An 18,321-nucleotide genomic window follows, 5' to 3' on the forward strand; every position below is an offset into this window, starting at 1 on the left:
TAGAATATTTATTTTGATGTAAAATAATGTTTTTCCTTAATTTTTCTAAGGTATAATTTGAGATGTCAGCTACAGATGACAATCGACATTATGTATCTAGTTCAGTCAGTTACGGATCAGCATATTTTACAACGATTGAAGTTAATTTCTTTTCTTTCTTTCAATGTCAATATTCCTTGCGAGTAAATCGATAACTTTTTGTTTAGTGTACTTTTATTGTGTTTTATATAAGCTGCTATCTCCATACTTTTTAAATAAAAAAATACTAGTTTACGTTTTATTCCCAATCATGTATTACCCTCACAATTTACAAATAATATTTTTTTATATAAACCGTTTCTAATCACTCTATTAGGATCTTGAGTTTCCTCTCTAGAATTGTTGGAGACAATGGGGAGTTTTTATCTAGATGGTATAGATGGAAGAATATTAAGTTCTAATTACAGAAATACATATAAGGTAACCAGGAAAGTTCTGTTGCTTTTTCACTTACCACCTTTGAACATTGATATGTCACCTAAGATGTACCTGGAATATCAAAAATAGTCCTCATCAGCGTTGACGAACTTCTGCCAACGTTCTGGAAGGGCATGGATTCCGTCGCGGTAGATCTTGGTGGACCGTGAAGCGAAGAAGGTATTAAGTGCATTTTGCACCTCTATTAGGGATTTGAACTGGCGTACTCTAGGATGATTGTCCAAATAATGGAACAATTAATAATCGGACGGTGCAATGTCAGGGAAGTATGGTGCATGCAATAGAATTTCCCCTCCAAGGCCTAGAATGATGTCCCAGGTCATCCTAGACACCTGGGGCTTAGCATTGTCCTGTAACAGGAGGACACGTTTGTGATTCAGAAGTGCTGGCTCCAGAGATTTTAGTCTTTCTTGAACACGGCTCAACTGCTGACGGTACACAGTTGCATTGATGCTCTGACCAGCTGGTAGCATTTCTCGATGCACGATGCTACCTGCAGTCCACCAAACACACAGGAAAACCTTTGGAACCAGTTCATGGTATGCTAACTAATGATGACGTCGCCGTGGAGCTTCGTACAGGACCCACTTCTCATCACATGTCAACATTCTGTCCACAAATGGCTCCTTTCTCAGACGAGGAAGCAAAGAAACACAGGTGTCTGCTCACGTTGCCTTCTGGCCCGGAATCAAATCATGTGGAATCCATCGAACCAACTTTAAGTGCTTTACAAGTTGATGGAGGTGCTGCCGAATGGTTTCTCCACTCACACTGAATTGTAGTCCCAGTTCCTCACATGTTTGGTCACTGTTCGCTTCAATTGCTGCCTGAAGATCTTCATTTTGTACATGTGTTGGTCTTCCGGCACGCGGTGCATCTTCGAGGGTTTCGTCACCGTCCTTAAACTTGTTAAACCACCGCTGCACTGTTCGCGTAGTTAAGACACTTTCATCAAAGACTTGGCATATCTTCCGCTCCACTGCAGCAGCGTTTGATTCCAGTTTGAACTCGTACAGCATACTTAAGACGCTTTGTGGAGGTCCCTTGTTCACTCTGTCCTTACTCAGGTTCACGGTGTAACTACTACAACCGGGTAATATGTTGGATATAGTCACACCAACGACTGACCTTCGCCTTCTCTCGATTTGCATTCAACTCAAGCTGTGAAGGCCAATTGAACACAGACCTCCACAAAATGCGACAGAACTTTTTTGGTTACCTTTTGTTAATAAAAATTTTCATTAAGTTTTATTTTTTGTTTTTTCATATGATGCGCATATGACACTATCCATGGGAACTTCTTAGGTTTGGCTACAGATTATGAAGTAGGATATTTTATATACTTTTAACCATATCAAGGATCAAAGAGTGTTCCTCTGTCAATGTAGCAGGAGTTTGGGCTAAGATCAGCGTAGTTCTTGAAATGGATAGACGACTTCTTTCTGATCTAAAACCACACAACTTTTATTTTCTATATATATATATATATATATTTTCACAACTCATCCTTTGCTCATGAAACTGTCAAAATGGGATTTGTGGTACAGAAACAATAGGAGAGAATCGCATAGCAAAGTGCCCGTTGCCACACAGAAAGTTACATAAGAAAGAACCTAGAGAATCCGTGTATTTCATCGTCAGTGATTCATTATGTATAATAAAAAACAAAAATAACATAGTAACAATAGCGTCCAATTGTCAATCTGTGTTATCAGTTACGAAAGTAAATAGAGTTGGTACTGTTTAAAACAAGAGAAGTAAAGTAAAATGCAAGTTATCTATCATGCTGTTGTACCAAAGTATAACACTTACATGGGAGGAGTAGACCAATTTGACGAAAGTGTAGATGCTTTCAGACTAGGTTCTGACTTTTCTCTACGTCTTCATTGAACCTCTGCCGATGAAAACTACCCTGCCCCTATAACCTCTCACAAACTCAATCCTTAACAAGACTCGCGACTTCTATCGCGAGCTCAGTTCTCAACGAGACTCACGATTTCTAATGAGTGACGAGATTTCAGGGTAAGACTATGAGGGAAAAAAGGCTCTTCCCGCTATTTGCTTTTCATCTAAATGCAGCCTGTCGAAATGCCTGGCAAATTCATCAGGTTTATGTTATATCAATGTTAGCAAGGAACTAACCGCAGGAGTACTGTTAAGTGCTTTTCCATTGAAGCATGCCTATCCAGCGAAAGTGAACAGTACACATAATGTTCTGTTCACATCTGAGATGTACATTATGTCACAAATGCATAGAATTCTGTGCAAAAATTTAATGTTCAATTACATATACAACGCTGGTACAACTTTCATTCAGTCTGTACAGTTAACTTCAATGCCAGTAGCAAATTACTTGTGAGGATAAGTCCCTAAATTAAAATATTAACAACTATTACAATTGTTTTTGTAACATATTAGAATAAAAAAAAGTTATTATTGTAATGCCTAAAGATATCACAAAATGTGATATTTTGAGATTCAGCATACCCCTTATTTTTGATTCGATTCAACTTGCAGCCATATGTCATTTCCTTGTTCTCTCAAATAAATAATACGTTCAATATGAAATAAATGGGGTATAGCTTTTGGGTAGTATGTTGGAAAGAGTCAATATCATATAGATACATAATGTTACAAACATTTCTTATATGTTTCTTTAATACAGATGGAGGAATTTTAATTTTTCTTAAACTTTTTATCACTGTCTGGGATTACACGCCTCAGATCTTGATTGTGCTATAACTATGTTTTCTTTATACACATTAGTCCGCTGTCATACTTTTGAAATAACGTACAGTATCAGAATTGCTTTCAAAATGTACTTTTAGCTGATTCAAAACCTATTTTATAACTAGGAAGCATTCTTATTTTGATGAACTTCGGAATACAATTTGTGATTGCTTACTAAACTTCTCGCAAATGTGCAAATGTATGTTATTATATCAATATAATATATAGAGTACCTAAAGCTGAATTTCAAGATTCAATTTTATTGTAAATCGCTTCATAAGGTATAAATAAAGAATAATAGCATAAGGAAGAGGTAGATGCTGTGATACTTATCTTTTAAGAAAGGAGAGATTTAGGTGAAATACTTTTGCCACTTATCTTCTAAGCATACCGTCTTGAAATCGTCAAGTATCTCTAAAGAATATGTATGTTAAGTATTATTATTGTTTTTTTATATAGATAAAAACTGTTTAAGCGCATTTATTCACCTATCTTTACTAAGGTTTGCTCTTGTACTATTATACATCGATTGCATAGCAGTCATGTACTTGTTGCAAGAGAGAAATATGTAGAGTGCTATTTAATCGAATACGTATGAAGACAAAATACAGAATAAAGTTGATGAGGCCTCACCGCCACGAGAACAAACCCTTCCATGCCCTCGACTAATCAGGAAAAATGTTCTCCAATTCCACATATAAAATCTGGATTCTGGGGATGAAGGTTCTGTTCTAAGAAATTAACGGTTAAGAAAATTCGAGTGAGGTGCAGGGATGAAATTTTGAAAGATTATATTATTGTATGACAGAATTTATCATTATCATTATTATCTTATCCTCTATTACGTATCTGTAATTTAGTCTTCTCTTTCTTTTCTACAAACTTCTAAATAAAGTACAGAAATAGCGTTCAAAGGAAAGAGAAAACTTATTAACACGAAAATTATGCTATTGGAGGAAAAGATTAAACTTACGGATCCCATGATAGATGCTTTAGGAATCCTTTGTTTTGTTTGCTTTTTATATTTCTTCTTGTTGGTTTTTTACGTCTTCTTTCTAAAATAGTTCGTCGCATTCTAATCGTTGTTTAGTTACTTTAATATTACATTGTTGTCTAACAATAGCATAACATTATTTATATCTCTAAATGCAGTAAAACCTGTTTCTTTAAATTTGACAATTACAGTTGAAAATACCCAATTTAATCAACTCATAACTCATCATTAGAGACAAGCATTTAAAACCTGGAAAATAGACAAGCAAATAGGTATTTTCAATTTAAAAAATCGGCAGTAAAGTAGGCACTAAAATGTAACTCGAAATAATGAAGATATATACTCAATGCATTTAAAAAAAATAAATTCAAATCATAGATAATGTTCAAAGAATAGAGAAACATACCTCCTTGTTAATAACTTCTTTTGCTGTATATATAAAAACGAAGCTTGACATGTATTCTATGTATATTTGGTCAATACATTCTAAACAACACTTTATCACTACACATAACAGTCCAAGTTTTAATAACTTTATCAGTAAACATTCAAAGTTCAAAGTTTTAGGGCATTTTATCACTACAAACAGCAGTTCGTAACTTCAGTCCACTATACTTTAAAAAGAACGTGAATTCTTTTGTGTATATGTGGAATGCTGGATCATACTGTGCCATTGCTTTCAGCGACATTCTTTTCTTGCAGCGGAGTGAAGCTTGATCTTGACCTGCCCATAAGTTAGTTTCTCTTAATCTTATACTTCTCGGAAGAGGCAGAATCTTTTCTTGAAATGCGAAATTATATATATTTCCCAATTAAATCTTACTTTAACGAAAATGCATAGAATAGACAACATTAGGCACTAAAGCTATTATTTAGACAGTGAAAGGCGAAATAGGAAAAATTGACAAAATAAAATTGGCTTAGGGTAGTGGACCCAGTAATTGACATGTTAAGAGGGCACTTGAACATTGTACCGTATATTTACGTAATCTAGCTTCCAACTAGTATTATGAAGGTTGCATTCCATCAAGGAGACTATAAGTGACTAAGACAGCATAATATTCTTGCAAATACATATATTTTTAGGAAATGTAGAAACGATAATAATATAGTATGTGATGGGACTAGTAATTGACAGTACACTTTTTTGTTTACCCCAATAATTGACATTTGCGAACCAGTAATTGACATGAGATTATTAACTAATTTACTACACTCAAAACAACGCTAAATCTACAAGAAATACTACATTAATACAAAACCAATACGTAGGAACTATATTATTTCTTAACGAACACTCCTGAGTAGATGATTAAAGCAGACTTTCGTAAATAAGTATTAAATTGTAGACCAAAGTCTTGAATAAAATTGGAAAAGGTTCGACCAGGATCTTTGTTTTATTCAAGTACCATCCCAGGTCGCCTGGTAAGTTTGAGGGAAACTCCAGTCTGAATGGCTGGTCACAAACACAAAAGCTGCTGACGTTTGACTATACCAAAACGTTCATATCTTATGTGTAGACTCCAGTGCAGGCCATGCTAACTTAGAATTTTTTTGTAGCTTTTATTCGACGATACGCAAGCTTGATTTTACGAACTTGATTTGGTTCAACTTGAAATGGACAATTGCCTCTGAGGGAAACGGGTCCGAAAAATATGCGAGAATTAGAGACTTCATCTTTGTCTTCCAGAGTAGGCCATATGAAGGAATTCTCTGTAGTTTCTTTTAAGAACTTTATGCTTGATTTCTTCCCGTCTGTAGAGAGAACCCGTCCAATGAAATACTGCTCTTGATAAAACACTGCGTAGTAGCTCTCAGCACGTATCCTACAAATCGTACTCAAATCCTCTGCCGAAACTAGCTCATTTTCGGATTGATCTACCTCAGAAAGCACACAATCGTCCGTTGAGTCTTGACAGAGATCATCAGTTGATACATCTGATTCACTTGAAGAAGAATCATTTACTTGTGTGTGCGACTTTTTTGTATTCTTGTTGGATTTCTGTTTCTTCAGCAATGCTGCTTGGCGCTTCTGTTCTCTTTCTTTCTTTTTCTCTTCCTTCTGCTGTTCCTTTTTCATTTTTTCTTCTTTCTTCCTCTGGAAGTACTTTTTCCATTCGGACGAAGTGACGACTGCGGGTACCTTCTCAGTCGCTTTTCTCTTCTTTGTGACTTTGGGCTCTGGCCAAAATAGAGCTCTTTTAAAGGGAGAACTCACTGATGAATTTGTGGTGTCTTCTATAATATTTACATCAACTGGACCTGATGATTCAGGTTGCACTGGTTTTGTCAAATTCTCCATTGCGAATGTTGACGGTTCAGAATAGTTTCTGCTGCTTGTCTCTAGAATAGATAATTCTGTTGAATCAGAAAATGTTGGCTGCTGAATAGTTGTTTGAGCTGATAGTTTTGTTTGTTCCACCATGTTTCGCCACACAAGAAAGAGATCTGTTGATCGTTCAGGACCTTGCCATTCTAAATTTTCTTCTGATGCCTTACGAAACATGAAGTTTTTCGTCATCAATAAAAGATTCCAAATATTCCAAATGCTTTCTTGTGTTGTGTGTTTTTGGCTTAACCTTGTGGGGAACTTCCTTAGATGTGATGGAACATTTGGTGTAATCAACCGCATTTTTATCGAAAGGTGAAATACCAGATCGTCTAAACCCATTAATCACAGTTTCCTGAGTCACAGACGAAAGAACAGTTTCGAATACTGGGGCAAAGTTTCCCTTACTTAACACTTGGTTCGGGTTTTCTAACTTCCACTTATGTATAATCATCTTCCAACTCTGTTTTATAGGCTTAAATACACTAACGTCACAAGGCTGAGTTATATGTGTGGTGTTGGGACATAACGCTACTAACTCAATGCCATGATCTGAACAAAACTCACTTAAATGAAGTGTTAAGTGGGATTTGTGTCCATCAATGAAAAGTATAACAGGTAGCTTCACATTTTGTTTTAGGAGCCATGGATGAAACACATTGGTGATATATTCGTAGAAAGTCTCACCATTCATCCATCCACTTTCACTCTTACCAAGTGCCCATGAGTCTGGAGCCTTCTCAGCAATTTCACTTGGTAGGCGAACATAGGGGTATACAATAAATGGAGGAAGTATTTCACCATTAGCACAGACAGTAATAAGAACTGTTAAGCAATCTTTTTCAGCACCTGCTAAGACTTCATACACGTTTCTGTCGCCTCTTGGCCCCAATACTTTTCCAGTTTTTGGGCTAAGCTGAAACAAAGTTTCGTCGGCATTGAAAATCCGCGATGGGTCTTCCAAAGCTTCGGTAAGTCCTTTTGCTTGTAAATACTCATAAACTTCATCAAACCATTTGCGTATCATGTTCTCAGACACTACTGCACGACTTTTGGTCAAAGCTTCAGGAGTTCGTTTGCTTATTTCTGGATGGCGACGCAAAAACGCTTCAAACCAGTGTTTAGCTGGTTTGTTGTTAGAAAACGGATTCTTCCTGCCTGTTGACACCATAATTTTCTGTACGGTAGTCAATAGATCTTCTTTCACTAAGGGAAATCCTGCTCTAGCTATATCAATTATCCATTTTACCAACATATTTTCTTCTTTATCCGTTAGAACTGTCGAGGGTCCCATTTTTCGATGTTCTGGTGTTCTTCCTTTCACTTTATTCATTAGTGTACTTCGTGGAACCTTGTATCGCCTGCTCGCTTCTGCGAAAGATGCACCATTAGTTTTTACGTCTTCAATAGCCTTCTTCATATCTTCTTCAGAATACTTGAAAGAGGGTTTCTTCCCTATCAAATTGACGTCACACTTCTTCCCCATTTTGGGCTTTGTTCAATCCTGAAACCATATACAATCCACACTTAGCAAATCCAATACGAAATCAACGCAAAACTAGTAATTGACACCTAAGACCCAAAGATTGCCACCTCATGTCAATTACTGGGAAATCGTGAGGGAATGCAACCCCGACTATCTACAATTATATGTCGTTCTCAGAATGCCATCACGAAGCGAATTATACTGCGCTAGTGCGCACTCACATAAAAACCTATTAATTGCCACCTTTGTCAATTAATGGGTTAGATTAAAATTTCGAGACTCAATAATTGACACCCCCCAGTACGTCACGCTTTTGTTTCACGAGGACATTCTAAGAACGCAGTTGTGTTCCTACATCCCTGAAGGGGTCATATAAATGTTATAGTGCGTATCAGATTAAGAATATATGAAAAATAAATGGATTCAAAACCTTCTTACCTTATCTTCCCTTGTTAAGCTTTTGGATGAGATAGCCCGTTGTAGAACAAAGGTAACACGTTTTCGCATACAATGACTACTACGGCGTCTGCTGACCGGAAGCAGACAAATGAACACCTACGAAACTCCTAAAGACAACAACAGATGTCAGCAAAAGGTGGTATTCAACTGCACTTCCTTATTTTATAGTATATTCATCCTATTTATCAATTACTGGGTGCGCGTCAATTACTGGGCCCACTACCCTATATTTAAACTACAGGGTTATTCAAAAAGAAAGAACAGATTTCAAACATTTATTTCTTCCAAACTACAAAAGATAGAAACATGATTCGAACGTTACTTGATTAAGAAAAGTTTACAATTTAAACAGCCCGGAAGTTCCAATCACGGCTGCATTGGCGCTGTTGTTTGTTGTTGTTTGTCTGTAGCGAAATGGCGGCGTCACCACAGGAGAAGTCTTTTTGTGTGCTACAATTGGCGAAACTTGGGTCCATTGTTGCAGTTCAGCGAGCATTTCGCCGTCAACTTAATAAACAACCGCCGCATCATAAGCAAATTTACAAGTGGCATCGAAAATTCGTAGAAGATGGTTGCATCTGCAAAGGGAAAAGCACGAGACGTTCACACCCATCGAACGAGAATTTCGAGCGTATTCATACACTTTACGAAAGGAGCCCAAAGAAATCCACATCACGAGCAAGCAAAGAACTTAACATTCCTCAACCAACGGTATGGTGAGTTCTAAAACATCGTCTGCACATAAAGCCATACAAAGTGCAGTTATTGCAAGCATTGCATCCTGACGACCACAACAAAAGGTACGGATTTTGCATTAGCATGTTAGATTATATGGAAGAAGACAATTTTGCTCAACGATTAATTTTTTTCCGATGAATCCACTTTTCATCTTTCTGGTAAAGTTAATCGCCATAACGTTAGAATTTGGGCAAGTGAAAATCCTGCGGCAGGTATTCAACATGAAAGTGATTAACCAAAGATGAACGTCTTCTGTGCGATATCTGTAACCAAAGTTTATGAACCTTTCTTCTTCATGGAGAAACCTGTGACAGAATTAACCTATCTAGACATGCTTCAAAACTGGTTATTTCCGCAACTTGAAGATGATTCAGATGACTTCATCTCCATGAAACATGGTGCCCCGCCTCATTTTTCTAACCACGTTCGACGTTACTTGAATGACACCATTCCAGAACGTTGGATTGGAAGAGGAGGAGCAGAAGATCAACTGTATCGCAGGTGGCCTCCCAGGTCTCCGGGTCTCACTCCGTGTGATTTTATGTATGGAGTTACGTAAAAGACCGTGTTTTTATCCCTTCTATGCCTGACACTCTTGAAGGTCGACGACATCGAATTGTTGAAGCTGTGGATTCGATAACTAGAGACCAGCTGATTCGTGTGTGGCAAGAAATGAGCCACCGTTTTGACATTTGTCGTGTAACACACGGTGCTCATATTGAATGCACACCATAATTACTAACAATAAATTGTAAACTTTTATTAATTAAGTAACGTTCGAATCATGTTTCTATCTTCTGTAGTTTGGAAGAAATAAATGTTTGAAATCTGTTCTTTCTTTTTGAATAACCCTGTATAATCCTCCATATAAACTTTAAAACTTTATTTTTCATCATATCTTTAATATTAAAGAATAGGCATTTTGCCTAACTCCCGGTCTCTACTCACCATGTTATACTTGTATGGTTCAACGACAATTTGGCGAAATGAAGTCGGAGGTGAACTGATGTAGGCTTTACAGTAGAGTGTATTTGTTTTTGTTAAAGCTAGCATTAACAGACACAATTCTCCACTTGAAATATAGGCACAAATATAGGATACGTTCTTCTCGAAAGTAGAAAAAACTTCAAATGTTAATACATTGTTATAATAAGACAAAATTTCATACATGAAAGGTTCATTCCCTGTGTGTCTAAAGCAAGTGTCTTATAAGCGCAATGACATGACAGGAGAGCAAAATGCTACACCAGGAGCCGCCAGCTTATTGTGCATGTTAACAGTAATAAAGCAAATATGTACAGGGTAGCCAAAAAGTCCCTTTATAACTGGACTTATTTCATCCGTACGTTAATAATACTTTTGCAGGATGAACGCATTACTGACGCACTAACTACTGCACACGTTTCCTTTCGGGTTGACGGACGACCAGAACAAAGGCCATCCAAAACACTTCCCAGACGAAAAGGTTTTTTCTCCCATGTGATCAAAGCTGACGACTTAGTGGCTACTTACTGAACCGTTCACGAAACCTATACATCACCTACGGCATATTTTTGTTATTGTACTTCCTTTAATGAAACCACACACTTCCCACTAAGTGCTCTTCCATAGATAAGTAAGTGATATCTGCCATTGCTGTTCACGAAATACGGATATACCAGACAACTAACTATTTGAAAATAAAAGTAGTTATATTTTCACCTTAACAGAAAACTATTACTGTGATTTACCTTTTATTTTTGTTTCTGATTGTCATCATAAATCAACGACAGTTCACATACTTTATAGTAATATACTCTATAATTTTTCACAACTAAACCAACTTTAAGAAGAAATTCTTGTGATATTAAAGTGGAATCTTCTATAAAATAATCATAATTGATTGTCTTTATTTCTATCAGTACTTTTGTCACAGACTGAGAGCTACAAGACTAATAGATCTAGAAATAAGGTATTACCTTCCTATTTTCTCTCCTATTTTCTCCCAGTACCTTTCTTCGAGACTATAAATGCAAACTGAGCAAAAAAGAAAGAAAGAAAGAAAGAAAGAAAGAAAGAAAGAAAGAAAGAAAGAAAGAAATAGAAAGAAAAATAAATGAGTGCTATTTCATGCCACAGGAAAATAAAAGAGATTTTACTTATTTCCTTGACAAGATGTCTGTGTGTGTGTGAGAGAGAAAGAGAATTCGACTTGCGGGGTTGAGTTTTGTGTAAAAGCAGTTAGTTCTTAGTTTTCCTGTATTTTGCATGTTTATTTAAATAATCTATATTTTGAATAAAAAAATTTGAACTTTATACTTCCTAATTAGTATACTTTGCAGCAAGGTTAAATAGTTTCTATGTGCTTAAAAGTTTATCATTTAGAACCCTACGAAAAAGACTTCTGTACAGCTATTTTTGTAGATTGGTAATTTCCGGGGTCGCTTGTTTTTTACGAAATAAATTTATTTAGGAGTGTTTAATTTGCATAAATAGACATATTGATAACTTTCAAAGTATTCTTTTAAGTTCTTACAGAAATTCTACTTCAGTATGCTTTATATACTTAAACAAAACTAGACACACCCATTTGCCTCAATTGCCCCGCCCACTCCATGTCAGTCATACTCTGAGTAGGCTTTGTCAGTGCATGGCTCCTGCCACTGCTTCCTTCTTCCTCTTGTCAATCATTGTCAATATAGCACCTGAATTGAACTAAATTGTACGTACAAATCAATAAAAATTATTGTAATAACTTCAGTTGTTGCTTCTTTTTAAATGACGAAATTAATTAAATGGGGCTTTGCTTTTCGGGAAAAACAGTAGTTGAGAAAGAATATATGTCGGCATAGCTAAAACTAACTAACCCTATGGCCTATGGAACCCGGAGATTCAATGCCGCGTTCACAAAAGCTCTCCACTGACTTCTATCCTTAGCCAATTGGATCCAGTTTCTACTTTGTATTCCTATTTCTGCAAGGTCCATCTTAATATTGTCCTCCCATCTGCGCCTAGGTCTTCCTAATGGTCGTTTTCCGATTGGTCTTCCAGTCAAGACTTTGAAAGCGTTTCTACTTTCTTCCATTCTAGCTACATGACCTGCCCACCTAAGCCTCCTACACTTGACGACCCTAACAATGTTGGTAAACCGTATAAATTATGTAGTTCCTCGTTATGAAGTTTCCGCCATTTCCCATTCCCGTTCCTCTTGGGTCCGAATATTCGTCTCAGGATCTTGTTCTCAAATACTTTCAATTTATGTTCTTCCCTCAGAGTAAACGACCACGTTTCGCAATCATATAGAACAACAGGCATGATTATCTTTTTATATATTTTAAGCTTCAAATTCCTCCACAGAATTCCCGACGACAAGAGATTTTGAATCGAATAGTAACACGAATTCCCTGCTTTTAGTCGACATTTAATTTCTTCGTGAATATGATTTTCGTCTGTTAATATTGATCCTAATTATTTGAAAGTATCCACTTTATCAGAAGTATTATTTAATATTTTAACGCATCCATAATTTGCCGTATTATAGTCCCGACGCACTTCCATGTATTTAGTTTTCTCTGCATTTACTTCTAAACCCATGTCCCTGCAAGCGTTTAATAAGATCTCTGCATTTCTTTCTATTGTTCTCCTATCATCCCCTATTCAATTTACATAATCAGCAATTGCAATAACCTCGTGATGGTTGCTATCTTTGATTTTCCTTATAGCGTATTCCAGCACAAAACTAAATAATAATGGTGACAACACATCTCCTTGTCTCAGGCCGTTTTCGACGTGAAACCTCGTGGACAAAATTTTCCTACCCGGACTTTACTTTGGAATTAATTAATCTAATTAGCTTTCTTGGTATTCAAAATTCTGTAAGAACGTTGTATAATGTTTTTCTCCTAACCGAGTCGTACGCATTTCTAAAATCAGTAATAGTTGATGTACCGGGATATTGTATTCCCACTTTTTTTCGAGTATTTGGTCGATAGTTGATCGATTTCGTCTAAATGCACACTGATAATCTCCAATAATTTCATATGTGTATGGGATCAATCTTGCTAATAGAATATTTGAAAGGATTTTATAGGATGTTGACAGAAGAGAAATGCCTCGATAATTATTACAGTCAGTTTTGTCGCCTTTCTTGTGAATTGGAACAATGATTGATTCTTTCCACTCTTATGGCAATTCTTCCTTGTTCCAGATAAGGAGAATGAGTTTGTGTATCTTGTTCCACAATTTTTCTCCTCCAGCTAAAATTACCTCAGCCGGAATTTCGTCTACACACGGAGATTTGTATTTCTTTAATTTCTTTATAGCGGTTTCTACTTCTATTCGGTTGGATTTTGGAATATACGGTTCTGCGGTGTGTACCTCCTTTTCTCCCCGCACATTAGTTTTTGGCTGCGTGTTCAGCAAATCGTCAAACAAATCTTTCCATTTATTTAAGATGCTATTCGTATCAGTAAGAACTGTTCCGTCAGCTTTCTTTAATATATACGCACGAGGTTGATAACCTTTCTTAAATTCGCTGATCCCCTTATACATGCCCCGAATATTTTTATTGTTACTATCATCTTCAAATTTCTTAATTTTAGCTTTCAAAAAATTGCGTTTCTTTGTTCTAAAAGTTTTGAGTTTCCCACCTGATATCTGCGAAATTTTGTGTAGTTATTTCATTCGGATTTTGTAGCCAGCGTAATTTTGCCTGTTTTCTCTTCTCTGCTAGTTTAATGCATTCCTGGTCGAACTATGGTTCATTCCTACGTATTTCCGCGTGTCCCAATTTTTCTTTCGCTGAACTTTTAATGCTATATCTAATTTTAATCCAAGTATCCTCAACACTAGTGCACTCCGAGTCTTCTAAAACCGAGAATCTATTCGAAACTTCAATCTGGTATTCCCCTCTTACCTGGCTCTCTTTTAATTTCTTTAAATTAAATCTCTCCGTTTTCGGACATTGAATATTATCGTTATTCAAAGATAATCTCTCTCGTATTATCGCTGCTACCAGGTGGTGATCAGTGTCACAATCAGCCCCTCTAAACGACCGGACATCAATTATGCTAGATTGCCTTCCTCTATCTACTAAAACGTGATCAATTTGATTATGTGTTTTTCCGTCTTTTGATGTCCAAGTATATTTATGAACGTCGCGATGTGGGAATTTTGTACTCTTCACGATTAGGTTTTTGAATGTTGCAAAGCTCATGAGTCTAACACCAATGTCATTACTTTCCTTATGCAGACTTTCGTTCCCTATAATCGGTTTGAAATATCCTCTCGTCCTACCTTCGCATTGAAATCCCCTAGTAGAATTTTCATATGGTATCGCGGGAGTTGGTCAAATATCCGTTCCACTTCTTCGTAAAAACTGTCTTTTACATCGTCATCCTTATCTTCAGTTGGGACATGTACAGTTAAAACAATAATATCACACCACCGACCCTTACGAGTAATAAAATAAAGTCTATCAGTGACAAATTCAACCCGTTTAATTGCTGGTAATATTCGTTTGTGAACGAAAAACCGTGTTCCTAACTGGTGACTTTTATTTCCTTCCCCGTAAAGGAACGTAAAATTTTCGGAATTCACAGATCCATTTCCTTCCCACCTAACTTCCTTAACTCCTACTAGGTCCATCCTGTATTTCTCTAACTCACTCGTTACGGATTTTGACGCGCCTGCCCTATAAAGACTTCTAATATTCCATGTTCCAAATCTCATGTCCATTTTCTTTTACTGAGGTCGTGCCAAGTTATCAGTCCTTGTCCGAGGCTTTTGTGAATGTTTCTGAACAAGTGTCATTTTTTTACAGGATGAGGTTGTTAGCCTTACCCAAACTCCCAAGCTGGAGGACAACTCCTAGTCGTCTGTCCGCGACTGCTTATTCAGTATATTCGCAGCTAACCTCTATATCTAGAAGCCTTCTCCTCGATTCGCAACCTGAGGACGCGCCATGCCGTGGTGACAGGAACCCACGTTACATAGCTATATCGTCCCTTTCTTGCATTAATGCAGTAAGCGACAATTTGAAAATTTTAGAGGAGAGCCAAAAAACTAAAATTTTGATGTTTTTCTTGTATAACTTTTTGTTTTCTGAACTATTTTCGTAAGAAAAATACAGCTAATATAATTAAACAAGGTCCGTCAAATAGAACAGTGACGTATATAATAGCTTCAATATATTCACTTATTTTGGCGCTTAATTCATTTTTGCTTAAACATTTTTTAACAAATCAATGCTTCAAACGACATTCATTCAAATGTATTAATGCATTAAGCCACACGGTGTCATGGTGAGATTGCGTTAAGCGACATTTAGGGAAAAAATAAATGGGAATAAATCGCTGATTCGTTAATTGAAGAATGTATACTGATCGGTAAAATACTGAACGCTTCTCGAAATAATGCTGCTTAAAATCAATTAGCCAAGAAAAATGCTTTGGATTACCTCTCCTTTATATGTAAAATTAATCTAATATTCTGAATGCTTAAGTTAATAATAACTGACACCATTATTTAGTTTTCTCATTTATTTTTTGCGTTATTTTTTAAAATTTCTTAAAGCTTAGAATATTGCAAATTATTACTGATTTGTTAAGCTTACTGATCAATGAAAATTTGCATCATATATTTACTAAATAAATGCAAATTGTCGAAACTTCGGAAAACTGTAACTTTATCAGAGAACATGTTTCAATCTTGAATTTCTTCTTCGGTGTCCTCTTCATCTGTCTCAGGGAGGGTATCTTGTGCTTCTCCCGTATGTGGCAACTGCTGGTAGAAACCGTATAGATGCTTTGGTAGAAAATTCTGATTACACAATTTGACAAGATCCTGACCTTACTAATAGGGATGGCTGCCGCATAAAGTCTGCTTGGCTGCTTTTGCCTTGGTGGGCGAAGTTTCAGTGTAAGATGCATTGCATTCTTAGTCACTGAATACTTAACTTTGGCAAATTCACTATTTTTTTTTTTTTTTTTTTTTTTTTGAAAAAGCGACAACTCTCATTTTTGACAGCAAGAAAGGTTCCCCTGACTCATGTTTCCTAGCACTGAAGATTTGCTCTGCCAAAGTTGACCAATTTCTAAAAGAATCATGCTTCAATAATTCAACATTATACAGATGTGGCTCTGTTCTCGTCATTCTCATGACGGTGATCCACTCGGAAGGACTTTCAATTTTTTTGATTATGAGATGCTTTCTCAATTTGACAATGCACACTGTCCACAGTCATATATGTGTGACCCGGTACCAAATAATTGATCTGGATTCGTTGCAAGTTTTTGGATTTTTCAAGTTCATATTTCAACATGGCCATAATATTTCTATTTTTGTTTTGACCAGCACAGTTATCGCAATACAGGATTAAAGTTGAAGCATTACCTCGTTCGTCCACTACATCTATATATCTCGAAAGAATGGAAGCGATTTCATTCGATCCTCGTTTACCTTCGCTCTCACTCCACACTCCACTGATTATATGCATTTCTGCTTTTTGATTCATATATCGAGAGATTGTATACGGAATACTTTCGTGTGTAGTATAAAAGCATGGAATCGCCATGAGGTACGCTCAAAACTTTCTGCAAACCGAAACTTGCGACAAGTGTTCCTTCCTGGCTACCACTCAAACTCTGCTGTTTTTTTTAAACGAGCCTTAGTTGCTTCTTTACCTTCAATATGTCGGGTGTAATCAGCCTTCTCTTCTTGGGTTATATCTGTCTTGTTGGTAAATGCGATACATTTCTGGCACTTGTCCTTTTTGGGTCTATGAAACCCAAGGTTGAATTGTGAGTTAAATATACTCCGAAAAACTCTTTCACTCACAGGAATATTTCCTTCTTCGTTCATTGCACATGAGTAAATCGTATAGAGATAAGTGACGTTTTTGAGATCCTCGGGAAGATATAGTCGTGTTGTTTTATTTCTACAGTAGTGGTAAGGCACTACAGGAAGTCTTTGAATGAATTCAACAACGAGCTTCACATCTCGCTCGGATGTCGCATTAGGGCGAACTTAGTGGCGTCCTCGACCATCAGGTTTTGCTGAGCCTTCAGTGGATTGTGTAACAGTGTAATTCGCAAACCTTTGTGAGATATCTAATGTTGAGAGCAAGAATTTAAGACAAACTCTTCTATAGCCTTCACCTTCGTTAACAAAATACTGAAAAGATTATGCCCGTGGGCTCTCTCCCTGAAGCCTCCTTCTTTTCACTGGAACTTGTCTGGTTGCTCCTAAGATCCAATTCCTTTGATCATTCGGTTTTAAAGACCAAAAGTGTCTAAATAAGTATTGGCGCCTCTCTTTCGGAATATCAGAACATTTATTTGGGCAAGACTTGCATTTGTTTCGTTGTATTTGTTTCTTCTCCACTCTTTCTTGCTTGTTTTGGTTGTAGGCTTGGCCACTTTGCTATAATCGTTTTTTCCTCTCTTTTTGAGGAGTTTTCTTTTTAATTCTCAATCCCTTTGCCCCTACGATGTTCTTTTCTGGTGTAAAAGTAATCGTTCTATTTACAATCTTCATCCATTGCACCGCTTTCCTCGTTGTAACCATCACCTGAATTCAACTTTGCAGCTGAATTTTCTGAAACTCTTTTACTCTTAACATATAATATAGCTTCATCTGATGAGATTGGTGTTGTGCCCGACCAATCCGTTGAGTTTTCGGACGAGCAAGCCTGGTTAAGTATGATATCATCGTCAGAAAAATAGTTTAAATAGTTAAGTCCCAAATTTGTTCTTTTTCTCAAGTTCCGTTTCTCAGCGAAATAATGTTAATCTCTTTCTCGATTCCTTTCTAAAGTCCCCTCTTCATTCGGGTTTAGAGTCTCTTCCTCTACTACTGTCTCCTGATGCTTATTTGGGTTTTTCCTCCTTTCTTCGGTCCTCTTCTCATCTTCGTTTAGGATCCCTTCCACTGCTACTGTCTCCTGATGCTTCTTTGGTTTTTCCTTCCCTTCTTTAGTCTTTTTCTCATTGTGGTTTAAAGTCTCTTCCACTGCTACTGTCTCCTGATGCTTGTTTGGGTTTTTCTTCCTTTCTTCAGCCTTCTTCTCACCCGAGTTTAGGGTATCTTCTACTGCTACTCTCTTCTGATGCTTGTTTGGTTTTTCTTCCC

The 18,321-nt window shown here is 36.8% G+C and overlaps 1 protein-coding gene across 1 annotated transcript; it reads right to left on the reverse strand.

Annotated features, from left to right (window-relative positions):
* Positions 1–6,696: 6,696 nt before the first annotated feature.
* LOC145676842 (uncharacterized) lies at positions 6,697–8,016 on the reverse strand. Its single transcript, XM_081747629.1, has one exon. The coding sequence runs from the start codon at positions 8,014–8,016 to the stop codon at positions 6,697–6,699; it is 1,320 nt and encodes a 439-aa protein (XP_081603755.1).
* Positions 8,017–18,321: the final 10,305 nt, after the last annotated feature.

The sequence above is a fragment of the Thermobia domestica genome, unplaced genomic scaffold (genome assembly GCF_964235325.1).
Source record: "Thermobia domestica unplaced genomic scaffold, izTheDome1.hap1.1 HAP1_SCAFFOLD_418, whole genome shotgun sequence".
Classification (NCBI taxonomy): Eukaryota; Metazoa; Arthropoda; class Insecta; order Zygentoma; family Lepismatidae; genus Thermobia; species Thermobia domestica.